Source organism: Pseudopipra pipra, chromosome 19, assembly GCF_036250125.1.
Source record: "Pseudopipra pipra isolate bDixPip1 chromosome 19, bDixPip1.hap1, whole genome shotgun sequence".
Classification (NCBI taxonomy): domain Eukaryota; kingdom Metazoa; phylum Chordata; class Aves; order Passeriformes; family Pipridae; genus Pseudopipra; species Pseudopipra pipra.
This window is the reverse complement of record NC_087567.1, coordinates 2632835-2654559: the sequence shown is the minus strand read 5'-3', so window position 1 is coordinate 2654559 and position 21725 is coordinate 2632835. Positions and strand designations below refer to the sequence as shown.

Here is a 21725-nt window from a genome sequence, read left to right as displayed (position 1 = left end):
CCTCCAACACAATGGGATAATTTGGGGCAACATGGAGGATGATGGCCTGATGTCCTTGTGACTGGTGAGAAACCATCCCCCCCCTCTGGGCAGGAGCACAGCAGCCAGAGGACAGGGACACCATGGCAGAGCTCCAGGTGGCAGGGAACATCAGCAAGGGATTGGAGAACCCAAATGTCACACTGGTCACATTACAGGGAGGAAAGAAAACAACTGGCCACAGATTAAAAAAAAAAAAAGGAAGCCATGAAGAAAAGTGCAAAATTCTGGCCATGGCCACAGATCCTGACACGAGGTCTCCTGTCAGCCCAGAGTCCTCCCCGTAGTCCTTGGTTAACACAGAGAGCAGACCCCACATGCAAGAAAATAAGAAAATAACAAGGGTAATAATTTGATGATAATAGTGTTGGCTGTATGCTTTGATACCCAGGCCAGGCCTGGCAAGGCCAGGTTGGACAGGGCCTGGAGCACCTTGGGATAGTGGGAGGTGTCCTTGCCCATGGCAGGGGGTTGGAAGTGGTTGGTCTTTAAAATCCCTTCCAACCCAAACCATTTGGGACTCTATGATTCTGTGACACTGAGTTTCTCATCCTGGCTTTCCCAGAGCTCCAGCAAAGCTCTCAGCATTAATTTCCACAGTGTGATGGAAAAATGATGCCAGAGGGGTCCCATGTCATGACACGCTCATGGAAGTGTCCCGGAGCTTTCCGAGGGGTTTCCAGGACTGGGCAGGATTATTTGGCCATGCCCAACTGAACATGTAACTCTTTGCAGTTCCAGCTTCTTCAGGAGGGGCAGAGGAGGGGCAGGACTGAGCTCTGCTCTGGAGGGACCAGGGACAGCACCCAGGGAATGGCCTGGAGTTGTGCCAGGGCAGGTTTGGGGTGGATATTAGAAAAAGGTTCTTCCCCCAGAGGCTGGTTGGGCACTGCCCAGGCTCCCCAGGGCAGTGGGCACAGCCCCAAGGCTGCCAGAGCTCCAGGAGGGTTTGGCTGATCCTCTGGGGCACAGGGGGTGACTCTTGGGGATGGGCCTGTGCAGGGCTGAGGGTTGGACTGGATGATCCTTGTGGGTCCCTTCCAGCTCGGCATATCCTGGGATTCTGGGATTCCCTGCTCGGAGAAGCTGAGCTGGGACACAGACCTGCACCGACCTTGGAGCCCCCCCAGGTCACTGTGGCCCGGGATGTGCCACATCCCCCCAGCCCTCCCCAGGAGCGGCTCCAGCGGCTTTTCCAGCTCTCGGGGTGTGTGGGAGCCGCAGAGCCAGGAAACCCCAGCAGGCTGTGAAAGGGCAGAGGGCAGCCTTTCCAAGGGCCTTTCCAGGGGCTGCTGCTTCGCCCTCGCTGCCGAGCGAGCGCTGGGCAGGACGAGATAAGAGGATCTCCGGGAAATCTGAGTCAGCCCCGGCCGCTCGGCGGGGCGGGAGCGGTGGGAACACGCGTCTCTCCGTGGGTGTTTCGGACAGTTCCAACGCCTCTCCCGACACATCAAAACAACTTCTCGGATTGCCAGGGGATGGGGGAAGTCAGGGACCACTTTTCCTGTCTGTGAGCAGCGTGAGTAGTGATAAACAAGCAGCCTCTCCAGGGTGATTTCCTCCCCTCCTCACGCTGCCTCATTTATTCCCTGTAGGAAATGTTCCAATGCAAATCAGCCCCACTCCCCCTCTCCTCATTCATGGCTTGGACTTTTTCTTGGAGGAGCAAAGTGCCAGTTTGAGACTCAAAACCTCATCTTGGCAGTGGCATCTCCAGAGGATGGAGATTCAGGAGAAAGTTTGGGAGGCTTAAACAAGGGCCCTGGCACCCGCTGGCACAGGGGGGGAGCTTTGTCACCCAGGCTGTCATGGCCTTGCTCTGTCCACCCATGGCCACATTGGCCTCTTGTCTTTCACCTTGTGCACCCAAAAAAAGTCTGTCCCTTCACCCACATTTGGGCAGTTCCCAAATAAAAACCCAGGATAAAAGCCTTCAGCTCCATGGCTTTGGATTGGTCCAACACAACGAGCCCATGACGACCTTTCCTTATCATGGGACTACACAACCAGCCAGGTCTTCCCCCAAAGATCCCATCCCAGGGAGCAGAGGCAGAACCTTTTCTGGAAGGCTGGGATATACCCTGGTTTATTGGCACATCCCCAGCTTGTGTTTGTGTTGGTGGGAAGAAGAGGTGCAGCCAGGAGATGCACAGCTCTGTCCTGAGTAATTAAATATTGAGAGTAATATTCTATTCTGTTGTAACTGTGGAGAAACAGGCTCTTTGGGGAGTGGGTTGTCACGTCTGGAGCTGGGCACCTCAAACCCATCTGGGGCACCACAACTCCTTGGGTGTGGGTGGGTGCTCGTGGGTGGGTGTTCATGGGTGGTCCATGGGGTCAAAATTCGGTGAATTTGACTTCACCTGTATGGGATTGGTTTAAACCAAGTGACTAAAATGTAAATCAGTGAATTTTAACCTTCTGCTGTGGTTGCTGATGGCTGATACTGTTCCACTACCAGCCAATGTATGTCATGAACTGCCATAAATTGCCCATCTTAGAGTGTCCAGCCAGCACTTCCACATGGATCCATGTCCATGCTTTAATCTCTCCAGACACTGAAATCCTTCCCATTTCCCCTTGCAGCTGCTGAGTCCTGCAGACTTGCAAGGTTTCAGCCTTTCACTTGTGCTCATTTATTTTTTTTTGCCCTTTCCTTGAAGGACTGTGACACATCCCACACATCCCACACATCCCCAGCCGTGTGCCTGCAGGCCCCCGAGGCTGCTGGCTGCGCTCACTCGGGCGTTGCTAATTCATGTCTTAAAAAAAATAGCTCACAGTGTCCCCACACAGGGCTGTGAGCACCAATATTTGGCTTTTTATCCCGAATGACACGGGAAAAACGGAATGTCTCCCCTCTGACCCCGGGAAGGGTCACACAGATGGCTTCCAGGCCCGGCAAAGCTTTAGGACACGGGATAATTCCCAGGCACATGAGCTGTGCTGCTTCCTCTTGTGTAACTACAAGATATTTGCAGCTGCAAGTCAGAGGTCCTGCGTGCTCAAACCACAAGAGCAGAGCCGAGAGCTTTGCCAGGAGGGGCCTGAGCTGGAATTTCCTTCCAATGCATATTTAGACTAGGAGAGACCTGAGTTCCTGTGGAGTTCACATCTGGGGCTGCTCCCAGCCAGGAGAGGATGCTCAGGAGGCAGAGGAGGGTTGTGTCTGTAGTTATCCACCCAGGGAATTGCAAAGCTCCTGGTGCTTCCACACCTTTGGGTGTTGTTGAGCCTCAGTTAAAGCAGTTGCTGACATTCAAAAAATGGATGAAATCCATCCCAAATCTATGCAAGCTGCACAGGGCCATGAAACCCCTCTGCCCAGGGGCTGAGCAGGTGAAGAACAGGGGGAAGGTGATTTCAAACTGAAAAACAGCTCCTGCTGTGAGGGGAAGTACCCCAGAGCCCTGTTCTGTGGGGCTCCTCTGCCTGGCTCTCCCAGCTGCAGATGGACACATAATCCCATGGATGATGTCTTCCCACCTTCCAAACTTCACAGAGACATGAACCTATTCCCAAACCCCCTTTTCCTGGGAGAAATCCTGAGTGCATGCACAGGGAGGAGAGTGAAGGGATCCCAGACCCTCGATACCCTCCTGCAGAAAATGTGCGGAAAGTCGAATTTCTCCTGCTCTCAGCAGCCTCAGGAATTTATTTTATAAGGGATTTTTCAACATGGAAAAAAAACCCAGGCAGACTTTTTGGTGTTTCAGAAGCAAAGGACACAAAGGCAATTCCGCTGCCTTTTGTGGTCCCCAGCACGGCACAGACCCCGTGAGCCCCCTCACTGCTGCACACCCTCCCCTCCCAGCCTGGCAAAGAGCCAGTAGAAAACAGGGAAAAGTTGTATATTCCTAAGAAATCTGCCTTCACTCAACCAGATTTGCATAGGTCAAGGTGGAGCCAGGCAGCCACAGCCAAACTCCTTGCAGCTCGAGCGTGGATCAGCCCATGGATCAGCCCATGGATCAGCCCATGGATCAGCCCTTTCCTGCCCTTTCCCATTAGTCATTCCCTGCCTGGGCTTTATTCTTTTTTTGCAGAAATACTTTGAGGATGACAGCTCTTCCTACAAATGCCTATATTTGCTTGCAAACTTGGATACAGATGTAAAATCCTCCCTTAGTCGTTTGGACTCTCGTTTTAATGGACTTTTCGACCTGAGGACATGAATTTGAAGATGTTCTTAATACAAATTATTAAGCGAGGAGGGAGTGATTTATAAGCCAGCTGGGCTTGCCTGAAAGCAGAGGCTTGATTTGTAGTCCAGCTTGGTGAGTTTTATGCTTGAGCCACTTTTAATTTCAAGGGCTCAATGACATGGTGTGTTTGGCTCAGGTGTGGGGCTCTGATTTTCCTCTGTGAAAGGATCTCACTCAGTAGGAGGGTGAAAAGCAGGATAACAGGCCATTGTGCTATTCCCTGCCCAGGGAGTCAGGCTGTGAGCAGGGAATACCTGCTGCTTCTGGTGTTTGGGGGCAGGGGGGCAGGTGGGATACCCCTGAGCTCTCTAGTTGCTTGTGGAGAAAAAGCCACCCTGATCTTTGTCAGGCCATGAAATCACCTAATTCCAGGAAGAATCATAGAATTGTTAAGGTTGGAAAAGCCCTCTGAGGTCACAAAGTCCAACTTTTCCCCCAGCACCACCATGTCACCACTAAACACGTCCCCAGGTGCCACACCCACATGTGTTTTGTGCACTTATAGGGATGGTGATTCCACCACTTCCCTGGGCAGTCCCTTCCAATGCCTTCCTTTACTTTCAGTGAAAATATTTTCCCTAAGAGCCAATCTAAACCTCCTCTACCACAATTTGTGGCTGTTTCCTCTCATCCTGTCACTTGGTAGAAGTGACCAACCCCCACCTGGCTCTACCCTCCAGTCAGGCAGTTGTAGAACAACCCTGGGGAAAAGAGAGTCTGAACTTTAATGTGATACAAACCAATATTGCAAAAAGAAAGTCCTGTGAAATGTAATCCTTCCAGGGCTCTTTCCTCCTGCCCAAGAAATCAGGATTCACTTTCTGCTTTTGCCACAAGCCTTCTTTGCTTTGCTTCCAGTGTCTGTGGGGTGCCCACATGCATCACACAGGGCTGGGCTGCAAGTAAAGCTTACACTGGAAATCTGGGCACAGGACAGCCTTCCTCAGCTTTGAGGAGGGAATGGATTTTCTTTCCTCTGCCAGGGTTGTCCTATGGCCCTGCAGGACGTGTCCACTGAGCTCCAGGTCTCAGCCTGCTCTGCAGGTCCCACCTCAGTGCCTGCAGCAGCTGGAGCAGCTGTACTTTAGGGTCAGTCCCTGCTGGTCATCTCCTGGTGGTCACGGGGCTGGTGAAGACACCACAGCAGGGATCCCAGCACAGGCAGGTTTTGGACAGAGAAGGTCCCAAACTCCTCTCCACCTGTGCCAGCAAGTGCATCAGCCCAGCCTAGAGATGGCAGCTCCTTCCTTGCTCACCCCACATCTCCTGGGTGGCTCTGGACCCTCCACATGACATCAGTGCAGCCACCCAAAATCCCCAACCCTCAGCAAGGGCAGTGAGCAGTGGGATGGGCAACAAACTGCCTGGGCACAGACATAAACTGGATGGAAGTCTTGAAAAGTCCTTGGCATTTGATGTAGTTTCCTCCCTGCTAAAAAAAGAGACCTTAAAGTTGCGAATGAAGAGCAAGAATTCAGAGTTCCCCCTGTAGTGGTGGGAGAAGGGCAGGGTACACTGTTCCATCAGTGCCAGTGTTCACAGCCATCCATGGGCACTGATGGCAACAGGTCACAGGGGAGAGGAAATCAATTCTTGCTGCTTTTAATAAAAATATAACCCCCAAGCCCTGCTGAGGCCAAGTCCTGTGTTACACACGTGTGGCCCCAGGCCTGGAGAGGGACCTGAGTGAGCAGCAGCCACGAGACACACATGGTCGTGGTGCTCGTGGTGCTGGTGGGGGATGAGGATGAGGATGAAGGTGCTGCAGGGCTTGGCATGGGTGGGGGTGGCAGCTGGGTGAGGCTGTGGTGTGCAAACTGTGGTCCCACCTTGTAAAAATGGAATGCAAGGCCTGGATAACAGGTTGGTTGTTGTGTGGATGCCCTAAAATTGTGTAAGAGAACTGCAGGGTCTGGTGGGAGCGAGGGGAGGGGAAAGCAGCCACATGGAATGACGAGTCCTGGCGATGGATCTGAAGCCAGAAACTTTGACATTGCCAAAAATTATCCTGAGGATGTTTGTACTTGATGGCTCTGGGTGAGAACACCCAAGGAGGGGGGCTGAGCTGCTTGCTTGGAGCACAAGGGATGAGGAGCAACTGGAAAACCACGATGGATTTGGGAGCTCATGGGTTGGAACTGCCTGTGGCAGAGGGGTGTGCAGGCCTGATGAGGGGTGACAGCTATTCCTCACCCATCACCAAGGCCAGCCACACCCAGTGCTGTGAGAGGGAGGCTTGGGATTGACCTGAGGGAGCCGAGTCCTTCCCAAGGACCTTCTCTAGCACCTTGGAAAGGACTTGAGGGAGCCAGGTCCTTCCCAAGGTCCTTCCCAAGGGCTCTGGGGACCCAGGCTCAGGGCTGTGCAGTCCCATGGTTGCCAGCTGAGGAAAGCCACTGAGCTGGGACAGATGTGCTGGGAGCAGTGTTGCACCCACACTGAGCAGGGCTGGCACATGGGATGGGCTGGGAGGGAGGAGAGGTGCTGCCCTGGCTCTTCATCACCCATTCATGGATCATGGGAACATCTCCCCCATCCCTTCCCATGCAAAACAAAGCTGAGTCTGACACCAAAAAGACCAGGGTTGATGTGCTTTGTGTTGCTGAGCCAGGCTGAGTGCCCCACCATGACATTGCTGCACCTCCCTAGTCCAGGGGCCGTGACCTGGCAGCCAGCGGTGCCAGGTCATCTTATCCCAAGTCCTCTCATCCCAAAATGTCACCATTTGAATGGCAGGGAAAGCATCCAATTGTCACTTTGTAGCACCGATGGCAGGTGCTGGAGCCTGGAAGCACCTGAGACAACTTTTTTGTGGTGTCCAACAATTAAACCTGCCCAGCTCCCTCTAAACCCGACGGTAAAATTCCCTCCTGGTTTCTGGCAGCAGAACTGGGGAGATGGTTGAGTTTTGCCAACCTGGGCAGGTGCCAGAGCGCTGGATCACTGGGGGAGGTGGAGCAGCACTGCCCAGCTGTAGCAGTCCCAGTTCAAATCCTTGCCAAGGTGCTTCCAAAGAGGACAGTCCCTGGGATCTGGAGCAGGAGGCTCGGAGCTATGGAACCAGGAGCAGGGGCTGGCAGACCAGGAGCTGGCCCAAACCCAGAGGTGCTGCTCCAGGAACACCCAGCCCGTGTCCCAGGAGGGGTGCTGGACCCACAGGGGTGCAGTGGGGCACCATGTACCCCTAGAAATTTGGGAACTGGCCCCGGGGCTGAATGGCTTCCTCGGGAACATTGATGGAAATCGGGACGGCCCCGACGCCTGTTCGAGGAGACAGCCCCGCCAGCCGGTCCCACACACACGGAGCTGGCAGTAAATTCACTTTTTACTTGCTTTTTCCAGCTCCAGCGGTTGCTCACACCACCCTGTAACACCAGGGCGGTGAATCATGTTCCCGTTATATCCCGCTCTATCCCAGCGCGGCCCCAGAGCGCTCCGAGGTGGTTTTGGTGACCGTTCCCCTCTTCGGAGAGGAGGGGTGACACCCGGGGAGGTGACACCCTTCCCACCGCAGTCCCACGTTCCCAGGGGATGTGTCGGGCTGGCAGGTTGCTCCTGGAGCTTCTCACACGCCGCAGGACTGATCCTCGGAGGAGTTTCCAACCAACCCTCCCAGAAAACTTTCATTGTTCCATTTTTAAATTATTATTTATTTAATTATTCTTTAAAAAAAAAAAAAAAAAAAGAAAAAAAAAAAAGAAAAAGAAAAAGCTGAAGAGCTCCCTCTGCCGGGTTTGGACGGGAGAGGGATGGGATGGGAGAGGATGGGCTGAGGTCTGTGGGAGGGACTCGAGGGCAGGCTCGACTCCAGGGCCGTGGGGGTTGAGGAGGGTTTGTCCGGGGGATCGCTGGTTGACAGTTCTCTAAAGGCTGCCCAGGGGATGCTGCTCCACAAGCGGAGAGAAAAATCCCCCAGGGATGTTACAGATCCTGCGGGTTTGTCCTGTTGTGCTGAGGCTGCTCTCGGGAACAGCAGGATTTGGGGTGTCCCACTCGCAGCAGCTGCAGAAGAGCTCGGAGGGATCAGTCTGAGTGTGGCTTGTGATGCCTGATGAAGGTCCCACATCCTGGGTGTTGGTGCCAGAGCCCCCAAACCGCCCTGGTCACTCTCCTGCCCCAGCTCCTGGCTGAGCCCCATCAACAAGGATCTGCTCTGTGAGCCAGGGATGGAACAGGATCCAAGCAAAGTCCCCATCCCCTCCTCCATCCAGTCCAGATCCTGATTAAACCAAATTTCTGGGCACAACCATGTTTAAAACATGAGAAATCAGGTGCTCACGTACCCTGGAGTTGTGTGAAAAGGGGGGTAGTTTTGTCCTCATCCAGAGAGATTTTAGGTGATGTTTTGGGTCAGGACTCTGCCTGCAGGTGGGTTTGGGCACCTCCAGTGGGTTCTCAGGTGTTGGGAAGTGCATGTGGGACCAGAGGTGACACAAATTCCTTCTGCTACAGGGTCCAGATGTGAGGGAGGGCTCCTACAAAAGCAAAACCTAGTCCAGCTACCAGTGAAAAGAAACTGGTATGAGTTTTAAACTTTAGAGGAGAGGGATGGATGACAAGCATGGAAGGTCCCAGAGGGGTTGAGGATCTCTCTCTAAGGGGGAAAGTTACACAGAGCATAAAAAAGGGCCGGACTCAACACTGGTACACTCAGTAGGAAACCATGAGTAACTGTCTCCTTTAATCTGGAAACACAAGAGCAGGCAGGAGCAAGGGAGTATGTCCTGTGGCAGAAAAGCTGAATGACTCATGTACTCCAGAGGTTACTATGGAGTTGTTTACATGTTGCTTTGGGATTGAAAAAAAAATTTAAAATAAAAAAAAAAAAAAAAGAGGGGGGAAAAAAAGCTAAAGAACTCACTCAAAATTAATTAAATAGGAGGAGGTTTGTAGCTGGTAACACGAAAAGGAATAACTCAGCAGGCCAAGGAGGTTTCCAACAGCAGTCCAGAGGGCTCAGGGATGAACTCACTGAGTAACTAATCCCCCAACCAACTGCTGCTCCTGGTGCCAGACGGGTGGAAGGTGGCAAGTGTGATCCTGGTGTTTCTTTAAGGATTCTTGAAGGAATATGAGGAACAGCAGACCAGAAGGCCCAGCTCCCATGATGAGCAAACTGGAGTTCTACAGAGCAGGATTCACAGAGAGAAGAATCACAGAGAGAAGAGCATCAATGTGGCTTTTGCCAAGTCCCACCTGGCAAATATTAAAGCTGTTTGAAATGTGCAGCAAGCAGCTGGGGGATGAGATGATCTGGCTTGAACAGCCATTAATTGGATAATTTACAAATTAATAGTTTGGGGGAAAAAATCCAAGCTGCTCCAACAAGCAGATCCAGCAGGATCCCAGCAGCAGTTTAAGTCTGTTCCTGGAATTCCAAAGCCCACGTTTAAAGCAGTGCAACCCCACACAAAACTCAGTGTCTCTGCCATATACAGCTGCAAACACAGAGGACCCCTGGCCTTCCCTTCCCTCTCCAGATGGGCACCAAATTAGGTGGGAGGCAGTTTCCACACGAAGGAGATGCAACACATCTTTCCATGGACACTGTTATCTGTGGAGGTCTCTGCTGCAGGACACTGCAAATACCAGGAATCTCTATGGGCTTGGAAAGGAATTGGCCAAATTAATGGCACCAAAATCCACCAGGTGACGTTGAGGGAGCCCCAAACCTGTGGAGGTACAAAGGTGCTCCTGGGACCGTGGCTGTGCTTGCCATTTCCCCACAGCTTTGCAAGGCACATGGGATTAGCTGCTGCTCGAGGCAAGCCTTGGGTTTGAGGGGTGCACTGTGACCCAGGAGACATTCCTGCAGCTTCAGGACACGGCTGGGAGCAGGGAGAGGGTGCTGAGAGCACCACAAGTGATGCTTTCCCTGAGGAAGAGGAGTGGAGTTCAAGCCTCTGAGTGCTGTGGGCGAGTGGTGGAAACCAGCACAGCGTGTGCCCAACACCAGCCACACACTGGCCCTGGGGAGGAGAGGAAGGAACTGGAATGGCATCCAACACACCCAGGGTGCTGCCAGCACACACTCTCAGCACACACAGGCCCACGTGGCCTCTGTGGCACGAAAATGCTGCTCTCAGTGACACAGAAATAGCAGTTCCTTTCTCTCTGCCCTTCGCTGCCTTATCAAGGCAGTGGGGAGGCGCTTGGCTGGCGGTGGGTTCGCAGGGTGGGAAGGGCTGCCTGCTCCCAAATTGGGGCTGTTTGCTCAGGAAAGGCAGGAGGGAAGCGAGAAATTCCTTCCTGCAAGGAGCCCTGGAAGCGGGGCTGGGTCCTGGCCCACAGCCACCCTCCTCACGGGCTCTCCCCAGAGGTCACACTCCCTTTGCTCTCCCAAAGCTCACACAGCTTTTTGTTTAGGAAATACCAGCTGGGATGTCCTGTCCCTTGTGAGCAGGGCTGACTGTGGCCTTGCCAAGCTGCTACAATAGACCCCTCCCCTGCAGGCCTCCAGCCCCAGCAAGTCTCCAAGGAATCCAGGGAGGAAAAGACAGGCTCCAAGTGCCCGGGGCTGCCTGGCACACTCAGCATCCTCCTGTGCCCTTCCCCAGCACAGGAGGAGGGGAGATGGGGAAAATCTGCCTTGAAAGCTTTTGTTTTAGAGCATCCAGGTGCATAATGGTAACCTGTTAAAGCACAGGGCTAGGAAAACCACTGCTTGTGTCCCTGAAATCCTTCCTTGTGTCCTGGCACCTTCCAGGGGGATCCAGCACCCAGCTGGCTGCACGGTGGGGGAGGGCACACCACAGGTCCCTGCTGTGACCAAACAGCCCCAGAGCAGCTCAGGACACACAGGAAGGGTGAGACTTTGTGCACCCCAAAAACAGACAGCAAGTGTCCCCAGGGCCCAGTCTGTCCCCAAGCTCCTCGCTGGCCCAAGGCACTCTGCTCCAAGGACTCAAAAATGGAAAATGAGGATGATTTCAAGCCCACCTTTCCCCTGTGTTCACAACATCAGAGGCGTACTTTGCTATGTCAGAGCAAAGAGTATTTTATTATTATTGCTTTTGGAGTATTTCTGCTCTGTAAAGCCTCAAAGTTCAGCCCCCACCCAGCTCTGGAGGGCTGAGGTGGGGCCAGCATTACACAGCTAATGCTCAAGGAACTGGCTTGGTGTGGAGTCCTGAGGCTTGTGGTAAAAAAAAAGAAAAAAAAGCACATTCAGAGAATTTCTCTGCTCTGTGGCAACTCCCACTTCCTGCTCCCCAGGAAACCCCAGCACACAGTGAGTGAAAATCAAACAGGACTCACACCCAAGTGCAGCAGCGATAAGAAATTTGGTTCCGATCCACACTGGGGAGAAATGCAATTAACTGCCAGTTTCTCAGAAGCCAAAAGACTGAATGTTTGCCAAGAGGCTAAAAATAAACCAAAGAGGGCTCTATTTAAAGGCACGTCCTAAGAAATGCCTCTGTCCTTGATTAAATAAACTGCGACTTCCAGCAAAGTACTATTTTCCAGCAGTTTGGGGGGAGCTTTGGCAGCAGGAGAATAAACATTAAGTCCAAAAATTTTAACACTCTTGAAAAGAACGACCTCGTGGCTGGAGCTGGGCCAGCGCCTCTGACCAGCAGCAAACTGGGGCTCGCTGGGCTGGAGCAGGAGCAGGAGCAGGAGCAGGAGCAGGAGCAGGAGCAGGAAGGATTCCTGTTCCATCACGTCCGACCAGCGGCCCCGTGTGGCTGGAGAAGTGTCTTTACTTCAGGGTTTCACTGAATTTTGCCTGTTTACATAGAAATAAATGATCCTTTCCATGTAAATGGGGTCCAAAAGTTCCCACATCATGGTGCCACGAGCATTTCCAGTGACAGGCCAGAGACCTGAGCAGGGGGCACCTCTGACTGCTCTCAGAAGGAGCATTTCAACCTCTCCAGCCAAGCCTTTAAGAGACTCCAGCACACTCAGGAAGAGAGTGTTTCCACAGGGAAAACTTTCAAGACCCCTGGGTGAAAGGAACTGTGCCCAGAGCTCATGAAGCAGCACCATCTGACTTAAGAGTTTTAACCCCTGTTAAAGCTACATGGCAAGAACACGGTGTAGAAACAGAGCTGAGCCACGAACCACAGAAGGAATGTCTGCTCTGGTTAAACAAAGCATTATTTTAATTTCAAGATTTTATAAATACTTATTTACAAAAGGAAGGTATCAATCCAAAGAGTTAAATGTACAGCTCCCAAGTATTGCTGGAACACAGGGAGAGGAACCATGTGAATGCAATCCCACAATTTACAACACCCACTATTCAAAGAGAAACCCACATTCTTCATTTAAAATACCTCATCCAAAGTTTTCAAGCACAAATCCCACAAGAAGGAACAGACCCTTTTTGTACAGATTTTTAACTCCACACACTGAACACACCACTCTCTGCCATCCCAGTGAACACTGCAAGCCAACGTCTCATGAGCCTACAAAAGGCTTTTTGGCCAGCCCACAGACTCCTCAGCACACCACATGGATTCCAGGAAGATAAAACCCTGTCAGTCACATTCCCTGCTGATCCCTGCACCCTCCTGGCCTGAGGAAAAGCCCTGTGGCCCCAACACACACTCCAGGACAGCTGATGGCCTCGCTGTGACAGGTTGGTCAGACAAGGGCTGCTCTCACTCCCCTCACTGCAATGATGTGTGCAGCCTTCCTTGGAACTGCTACACTCTCCATACAGGCACAGGCCCACAGGGAGAACAGGGATTCCCATAAATCCAGGGCTTTGGGATGTTACTGAGATCTGTGAATGCTTCACATAAACCAGGGCCTGGAGCTGCTCAGAGTTCACTTTCTGCAGCTTCCACGAGACTTCAGTGATCTTCCCACTAATCCAATAGCTCCAATTCCTGTAGATGTCCTTCACTGCAACCTCTCAGTGCTGTTCCAACCACGGAATGAGGGATGCAGGGCCAAAAGGTCACTACCTAAACTGGAAAAGAAGCAGCAACAACCTCCAAGAGCAAAACACAGTGATGTCCACGACAAACTATCTGAGGCACCAACTGCTGGAGGAGTTGAGGAGTTCCCAGGTGACAGAAGGCTCAGCTTGTGCATGGCTTTTCTGAAGAATCTCCAGCAATTATCACTTAATTCATCCAGTAGCTCTAAACCTGCAGGAAACCCACCTAGGATGTTTTTCGATTTAAAGTCTAAGCGAATTAATTAACCAAACTAAAGAAAGGACTTAAACACAAACTGCTAGTGGAAAATGGAATATAAGTTGCCAGGAGCGTTAACCTCAAGTCTTGCACAATTTATTTACTTCTTTTGATTCACACCTCGTGTGCAGCTCCCAAACCTCCCGGTCTGAGCAACGTTCTCTGTTGGTCACTGCTGTGAATCCAGCCTGGCTTGAGGCTTCCACCATGCTCAGGATGCTGTTTGCTCCTCTGTAGCCACAGTCTGCAGGAGGCAAAATAAAAGAAGAAAAGGACAGGAGAACTATGAGTCACTGCTGTGATTTTGGGGGCAAGACATTCATTTCTGCCAGAGACTGAGACAGGGCTGGGCCTTTGGGTAACCACTGCCATGGTATAAAGGAAGCAAATCAAGATTTTCAGAAGCAAATCAAGCTACAGAAGAGGATGATCCCAGCACAGAGTGCCAAGAAAGGTGATCAGTGTTTGCTTTTCTGATCATACTGGTGACAGTAATTCCAGCAAATATTTGTGAACTTGGGGCAGCCAAACCACCACTCCCCAGAGTCATCTAATACAGCCAGAAAAACCAGTAAAGCTGCAGTTAAATGAAGTGGAACAGGGATGGTTGTTCCTACAGCTGCAGGGCCCCATGGAAGGAAGAAAAGCCTGTGCTGGGGCAGAAAAGGAGCTGTTGAGAAGAGCTGGGTGGAAATGAGAAAGAACATAAAGGGCAGTGGCAGCCCTTTTAGCTAAGAGTCTTTTTTCCAGTATACCAGACATATCCCAATAAATCCTCTGGCACTTGTCCATGGCACCAGCAAAATACACAATGCTGCAAATGGGACTTGATGACAATAATTAGCAAGAGATTGACTTAACTAAGGGAGTCCAAATTCACAAGGAGGCAACGTGTGAACTTGCAGAACCCTAAATAACCCACTGCAGAACCCTAAATAACAACTCTTTTCTGGAGCCACACTATTATTTTTTCCCAGGGTTTCCAAAGCCCTGGGAATCTTACCTGCCGCAGGAACTGCTTCCCAAGGTAGTTGGTTGCCATGCTGGTCAGGTTCTTCCTGCTGCCAACTTTACACCTGATGTAACCATAAAGGTTGGCTCCCTGGAGCACCACCCCCATCACAACCACTGCCTGTGGCACAGGAAGGTAAAGTCAGAGTTCCACCACCTTATTTGTGGGGTGCAAGATCCGTTATGGAGCTGAGGAGGGAACTCACCAGCCACTTGACTTTGAAAGAGAAGAGAGCACTGAAGGCAAATATCACCCAGATCATGGGACAGGTAATCAGGCCTAACCAGAAAATTCGGGACTCTGCTTCAGATGAGGTTTTACTCCCTTGTGCTGATACCTAAAAACAGGAATGAAGATCACAGAAACACAAGGATTATCGAGTCCAACCCTGCACAGCACCATCCCCAAGAGTCACACCATTGCCTGGGAGGACCAACAGGCTGCTCCACTGTAGAGACCTCATTGTCCTTAAAACCAGTGCAGAATCCCTGTGCTCCCTGGTTTTTGCCTCCACACAACAGCACTGGGTGATTTCAAGATTAATTTCATTATTAGTCACATAAAGACCTCTCAGCACCAGAAAGTGTTTGCATTTATGGGATCCTTTTGTCAGTTTTCTATCAGACACAGTGGAGGCTGCAGCCTCAAATCCTCTTGTAATGCCTGGGGCTAAAAGTTTGGGAAATGTGAATTTACTGCATGGTTCACTTACAAAGCTTAGAAACAGGCATAGGGGGAATCTTCTACCTCCAAAAACACAGACAAACAGAATTTCACTAATCCTAGCACTGGTAGAAATAAATAGTAATATTTTTAGGCATCCAAGGAGGGCGATTTTTCCTTTACAAGCACAGAGGTCTGACACACACTGTTGATTTTATAAAGTCTGTACATGGCAGGAGACCCCAAGCAAACACCTCCTATAACAGCTAAAAAGTCTGGACTGGATTAACATCTCATAGGCAAGTTTCCACCACCAGTTCACACCACCAGCAGTTCAGCTCACTTTGCCCCTCTCCCAATGTGTTTTAGCTGTTCTAAACTAGCACTGTTTTGAGAAAGAGTGTGCCTGCAGTGAGTGCACAAACTGAGCTGGAGAAAGGTTTAGGTTCAATCCCTAAACCACTGCAGTGCTCCCATGAGATTTAGGAAAGGATGTTTATTGCACTCCAGATCTGCTCCATCCAGAGATCAGGGAATCCCAGAAGGGGTTGGGTTGGAAGGGATCTTAAAGTTCATCCAGTTCCACCCCCTGCCATGGGCAGGGACACCTCCCACTGTCCCAGGCTGCTCCAACCTGGCCTTGGACACTTCCAAGGATCCAGGGGCAGCCACAGCTTCTCTGGGCAACCTGTGCCAGAGCCTCCCCACCCTCACAGGGAACAACTTCTTCCTAATATACAATCTAACCCTACTCTCTTTCAGTTTGAAGCCATTCCTCTATGTCCTATAACTAAAATAAGGATCCAAAGTGGCAAATATGTGACATGTCTGACAGATGTGACACCAGAGAGGCATCAGGAACACAAAGGCAAAGCAAAGCCAGGACCAGCTGTGTGTTTCTTCCTATTTCCAATAGTTTTCCAAAGCAGCAAAAAGCTACATCAGCTGTTCCAAGCTCACACTAGAAAATTTGTAGGATACTGATACAGCATGGGAACCTTTCTTGCCTCTCATGTGGGACTTTTAGGTTACTACCATTAAGCTCAATACATTATGAGAACTTTTAAATAACTCAACAATCCAAAAGCTCATCCAGCAGCCTTTGGGAAACAAGCCCATGGTGACAGACCTGTGGCTGGAAGTAAATGTAGATTGTGCAATCTACCTTCACAAGCACAGCCACCAATTAATAGGGGGGTTCATAAAACAGAAACAATTAAAAGATTAAAAAAAATACAAACCAAAGGAATTTACCTTCCTGGCTTCAAACACCCAGTGACTTCTACCATCATCATCCACCTGGTTCCACCAGCGAAGGCCAACCATCAGTCTCCCTGTGACATTCTGAAACAAGAAGAGCAATCAGCCTTGTGTCTCCTGCTAAAAGAAACCTCTTGCCAAAGTTCAGCTGCCTGGGTTGCTGTTTTCCATGGTGCTTGTGTGCCTCACATTTGGGAAAACAAGATTACAAGGCCCTTATGCCCACAGCAATCTGTTTTGTAGGATGTCCAGTACAATGCCAAATGACTGATTTCTGTTGGTTCAAAAATGATGTGATAACAAAGCTTGTGCTGCCTCAAAAGAAAGTCTAAAACATATTCCCTATTTGGTTTTCAAAATGAAACCAAGTACACAGACTTATTATTTCATAACACTTTGCAATCCATCACAGAATTTGAGGGTATTTTTGGGCATCATTTTGCAGCAAAGGCACAAAGAAGTTACTTTTTTAAGACATGAATATCACTGTCAATTATTTTTACACAGTAAGGCAAAGATAACAAAAAGCATAAGAGGAACTTACCTTTACAGCCCAAAAGTCACAGGACAAGAGGAGGATAATGGTCACCATGCAGGCAATAAAGCTGCTAGTTAAGAGCTCACAGAGCAGATAGACAACTATGGCACTGACTCGGAAGAATAAGTGGAAAAATGATGCCACTGGGTGCCTGGAATGAAGGACAGGACAGTCACAGCTCCTTCAGACAAATGACATTGCCAAGAGATCTCCCAGCATAAGGATCAGCATCATAACATGAACCCAGTGTGCAACAAGTTCTGAAAATATGGGACACAAACTGAGTGGAAAGTCACCACAAGGAAGAGACATTCTGCATGCAGGGATATCCCACATGCAGGCAGGATTTGGGGTGGGAGGGGACAGGGAGCTTCACCTGCTGTTCAACACATGGCAATTTTTATGGGGTAAATTTAAAGAGGTTCTGACAGAGAAAACTCCTCTAAAGGAAAGATGTCACTTCTCAACACAGCAGAGTCGCCCTCCTTCCTGATTTCATAGAATCATGGAATGGTTTGGGGTGGAAAGGGCCTTAAACTCATCGAGTTCCACCCCCCTGCCATGGGCAGAGACATCTTGCACTAGCCCAGGTTGCTGAGTTTCTCTGGTTTCCAGGTCAGAAACGAGAGCCGAGGTCACAGCATGAGGGATGGACAATGCTCCAGGGGGGCAATTTTGGGCAGAACAAGGAAGGAGCCAGCTGGACTAACCAGGCCAGGACTTGGCAGAGAGCAGGGCAGCACAGAACACATTTGGGGGGAGATAATGGACCAGCCCAGCCCCAGCAGCTGACACGGTGAGAACCCCTTTTACACAGAGCTGTGTCACTGTGGTTTCCTCACACACGGGGATTCGAACACAGATCAAGTGTGGGGGCACCCAAAAACATGAAAACACAGATCTACAGATCCCAACTGAGCTTCTGGAACTGGTGCACTCAGTTATCCAGAAATTGCTCTCCATAACTTCTAAATCAATGAAGAAAGTATTTGCCATTACATATTTTGATGTAACATGACAGTCCTTCCTTCCTCACACTTCTGCCCAGAGCTCATCTAGAAACTCCCTCTGTGGCCACTGACCTTATTTTTGACTTTTTTGATCTCCTGGATAAATCATCATCTGCATCAAAGAGAGACACATCCTCAATGTCATCACTGTCCTGAAGAGGGGAACAGAGAAGAGTTACATGAGAAAAATGAATCCATTTCTAACTTCAAGCAGGGACAGTTTTGATCACCCAGAAAATCAGAGGCACCTCGGGATCAAAATTAGTTAAGGAAGAATGTGAAGATTTAACCACATACAAAACAAAAAATGCATAGAATGGTAGAATATCCTGAGTTGGAAGGGACCCACAAGAGTCATCCAGTTCAACTCCTGGCCCTGCACAGACACCCCAACAATCCCACCCTGTCCCTGAGAGCGTTCTCCAAACCCTCCTGGAGCTCTGGCAGCCTTGGGGCTGTGCCCACTGCCCTGGGGAGCCTGGTCAGTGCCCAACCACTCTCTGGGGGAAGAACCTTTTGCTGAGATCCAACCTGACCCTGCCCTGGCACAGCTCCAGCCATTCCCTGGGTGCTGTCCCTGGCCACAGAGAGCAGAGATCAGTGCTGCCTCTCCTGAGGAATTAGTGTTTTGAGCCCCTCGTGCCCCCAGCAGTGCCAGCCCAGCCCTGTGGCTCTAGAGCTCCTCAAAAACACTGACTGTTCCCAGTGCTTAACCAGCAGCCTCGGAAACCTCCTGTTCTTGCCTGAATAACAACTCAAGTGGAAGCATATTCTGTTACTGACCCTTCAGAGAGAATTCCTGACCCGAACTGCGGCCAGGGTGGGAAATTGCTGTGACTAAAGCCCTGCCTCTTGTGACCCTGTAAACAGCGGGCCAAAGTGATGCCTGAAAACCTACATAATAGAGATTTTAAGGCATCATATGTGACACCCCCGAGCTCTCCATTCCCATATCAGGGAATGTGTGTGTGTCAAACACCGGGCGGCAGCGCACCACAAGGGCTGTTGGTAACAACCAGGGGCTGTTGGGATGAACCGCCTCGGTGTCCCGGGGCCCGCAGGCTGCCGCCCATATCCCGGTACCGCTGCCGGGCCTGATCCCAATCCCAATCCTGATCTTGGTCCTATGCCCAGGGCCCCCCTCCGATCCCGATCCTGGCTGCGGCTGCCCGATCCCGGTCCCATGACAAATGCCGAGGGCCCCGTTCCCAATCCCACCCCAACCCCGATCCCGGTCCCATGACAAATGCCGAGGGCCCCGTTCCCAATCCCAACCCAACCCCGATCCCGGTACCATGGTCGGAGCCGCCACTTCCGCCCCTCCGCGAGCGTCACCTCCGTGGACCAATCGCGGCGCGTCCCGCCCCGTGATCCCGCCCACACCCCGGTCTGGCACACTCGCAGACCAATCGCGGCGCGGCCCGCCCCCGTGACCCCGCCCCTCCCAGCCCGCGCGTGCGCGCTGACGGGGGCCAGGTGGGAGACGTGTCCGCGCGCCGCTCCCGCCAAAGGCCCTGAGGGGAACGGAAGGGGAGGGGGTGGGAATGGCACCGTGTGAGGGACCGCCCGGGCCCCGATCCCGATCCCGGACCCCGATCCCGATCCCGGACCCCGATCCCGGCCTCCCATCCCGATCCCGGCCCCCGATCCCGATCCCGGCCTCCCATCCCGATCCCGGCCTCCGATCCCGATCCCGGCCTCCGGTCCCAGACCGCGATCCCGGACCCCGATGCCGATGCCGATCCCGGCCCGTTATGACGCGACGCAGCAGCACATAACGTTCTGTGTTAAATTATCCGGAAGTCAAAAAAAAAAAAAGTAAAGTCAAAAATTCCGCTGAAAAAGATCTCAAGGGAACAATCTTGCCTGTTTGGGGTTTTTGGGGGATTTTATTGGATGGGGGTTTTTTGGGGGGGTTTTGGGTTTGGGGGTTTTTTTGTTTTGTTTGTGTTTTTTTTTTTTTTTTTTTCTTTTTACAGCCTGCGGCCGAATGTTTGCTTGGAGGACAAAGCAAAAAGAAAACGAAACAACAAGACAATTAATAATAATAATAATAATAATAATAATAATAATAATAATAATAATAATAATAATAATAATAAAAGTAAACCCCTAAAAACAAACAACTCAGAAGTACCCCTGAAAAATATCTGAAGGGGGCAGTCTTGCCTCTTTGGGGGGTTTTTTGGAGGATTTTGGGGGTTTTTTTATTCTCTTTGTGAAGCATCAGGTATTTCTGCTGAAATGGCAACGCTTCCAGCTCTGACCAACACTCAATTGTTCAAAAACACCCGTGGAGCTGCACAGACAGGATTGCTGTGACATCAACGCTGTGTCATCACATCAGGGTAACATCTGCACTTTGTGGGTGACAGGTACAACGTGAGTGACACCCGATTTTGGCAAAACTTGCATGAAAACTCTCTTGGCACCCCCCTGAGTGGGTTTCTCTGCTCGCAGGTGTGTCACGTCCTGCACGACCCAGTTCTGCCACTGCCCCCCGGGTTGTCACCTCTGCACATGTGAAGGTCCAGGGGACAGGACGGGACAGTTTAATTCGGAAGTGAGTGGTTAATGTGGTAAAACTGATGGAGAGTAGGTTTAGATGAGATATAGGGAAGAAATTGTTCCCTGGGAGGGTGGGGAGGCCCTGGCACAGGTTGCCCAGAGAAGCTGTGGCTGCCCCATCCCTGGAAGTGTCCAAGGCCAGGTTGGACGGGGCTTGGAGCCACCTGGGCTGGTGGAAGGTGTCCCTGCCCATGGCAGGGGGTGGGACAGGGTGAGCTTTAAGGTCTGTTCCAACCCAAACCATTCTGGAATTCTATGAAAAACCACCTCCTCTCATTTACCTCTGTGACTTCACCTGCCACATGTGACATCTTGCCACAGGTTAATTCCCTTCCAGTGCCTCTGTGACAACCTCTCCCAACTTTGCAGCTGCTGTGCTGAGCTGAAGCTGATCCCAGGACTTGGTCCAGCACTGCCCTGTAGGTGATCTCACAACACCTCTGTTGGCTGTAGCATCTTCCAAGCACCTGAGCCCACACACCTGGAGGGAGGTGCTGATTTATCGACTCCAAGTAGGAACACAACCCTCTGATCCTCCTCACTTCAGCAGGGCTAAGAAGGCATCAGCCTTTCTGCAATATTTTCCCATCACTCTCTCTTTCTAGGAGATGTTTTTTTCCCAAGGGGGTTGTGCCAAAGGACCCCTGGCTGGACTTACGCCTGATTTCTTTGGAGAAAGTGCCATCCTGTGGCTGCCTGTGAAATCCTTGCTGCTTCTTGCTTGGAAAGCAGAGCCAGGCAAAGCCCCTTCAGGCAGTGACAGTCCCAGTGGCACAGATGTGCTGATCCAGGCCACTTGCCAGCCCCCCTCTTGTTATTTTACACAATTACAAGGTCTGGCTTAATCCCAGGCTTTGGGAGTTGAAGATGACATTAAAATAAACAAATCAAAGCTAATCACGACCCCACTGTATGGAGAGTTTCAGAGGCTTTCATTTCAAAGCAGAACTGCAGCTGAAAGGCCCCTTGATATGTCCATGGGCAGGAGTGGCCTGTCTTAAGCCTCTAATGCAAGAGAATAAGAAATTTATGGTATGCTGGCCTAAATACTCAAAGCTGGACAACTAGAGAGGTTTCTGTCTTCCTGGCTCAAGGCAATTTAAGTCCTGAGCATTAGTGGAAATCACAGAATCATGGAATGCTTTGGGTTGGAAGGGACCTTAAATATCATCTAGTTCCAACCCCCCTGCCATGGGCAGGGTACCTTCCACAACCAAGTACAGTTTTAGGCATTTATCAACAAAAATGGGGAAATAGAAACTCTAACCTTTATTTTAT

General features: G+C 50.9%; 1 protein-coding gene and 1 long non-coding RNA gene across 4 annotated transcripts; one reads left to right on the top strand and one right to left on the bottom strand.

Annotated features, from left to right (window-relative positions):
• Positions 1-12329: 12329 nt before the first annotated feature.
• On the bottom strand, positions 12330-19281 carry TVP23C (trans-golgi network vesicle protein 23 homolog C). Of its 3 annotated transcripts, none has more exons than XM_064675679.1 (7): positions 19174-19281; positions 17952-18031; positions 16876-17020; positions 16326-16415; positions 14614-14745; positions 14400-14528; positions 12330-13640 (listed from the first exon to the last, which is right to left on the bottom strand). In XM_064675679.1, exons 1-7 carry the CDS (start codon positions 19174-19176, stop codon positions 13608-13610), a joined length of 612 nt encoding a protein of 203 aa, XP_064531749.1. In that variant the 5' UTR covers positions 19177-19281; the 3' UTR covers positions 12330-13607. The 3 variants fall into 3 exon arrangements, with proteins under 3 accessions (XP_064531749.1, XP_064531747.1, XP_064531750.1); XM_064675677.1 differs by lacking the exon at positions 19174-19281 and adding an exon at positions 18663-18988; XM_064675680.1 differs by lacking the exons at positions 16876-17020; positions 19174-19281 and adding an exon at positions 18663-18995.
• Positions 19282-20297: 1016 nt separating this feature from the next.
• LOC135424452 (uncharacterized) lies at positions 20298-21344 on the top strand. Its single transcript, XR_010435228.1, has 2 exons — positions 20298-20959; positions 21053-21344. It is a non-coding gene; the product is annotated as an uncharacterized LOC135424452 (long non-coding RNA).
• Positions 21345-21725: the final 381 nt, after the last annotated feature.

Excerpts from the sequence above, each read along its gene's own strand:
- TVP23C (XM_064675679.1), bottom strand. Across the intron at positions 17,021-17,951 it reads TCAAAAAAGTCAAAAATAAG|GCACCCAGTGGCATCATTTT; the intron begins GTCAGTGGCCAC and ends CCTTCATTCCAG. Across the intron at positions 13,641-14,399 it reads GGAAGCAGTTCCTGCGGCAG|ACTGTGGCTACAGAGGAGCA; the intron begins GTAAGATTCCCA and ends TGCCTCCTGCAG.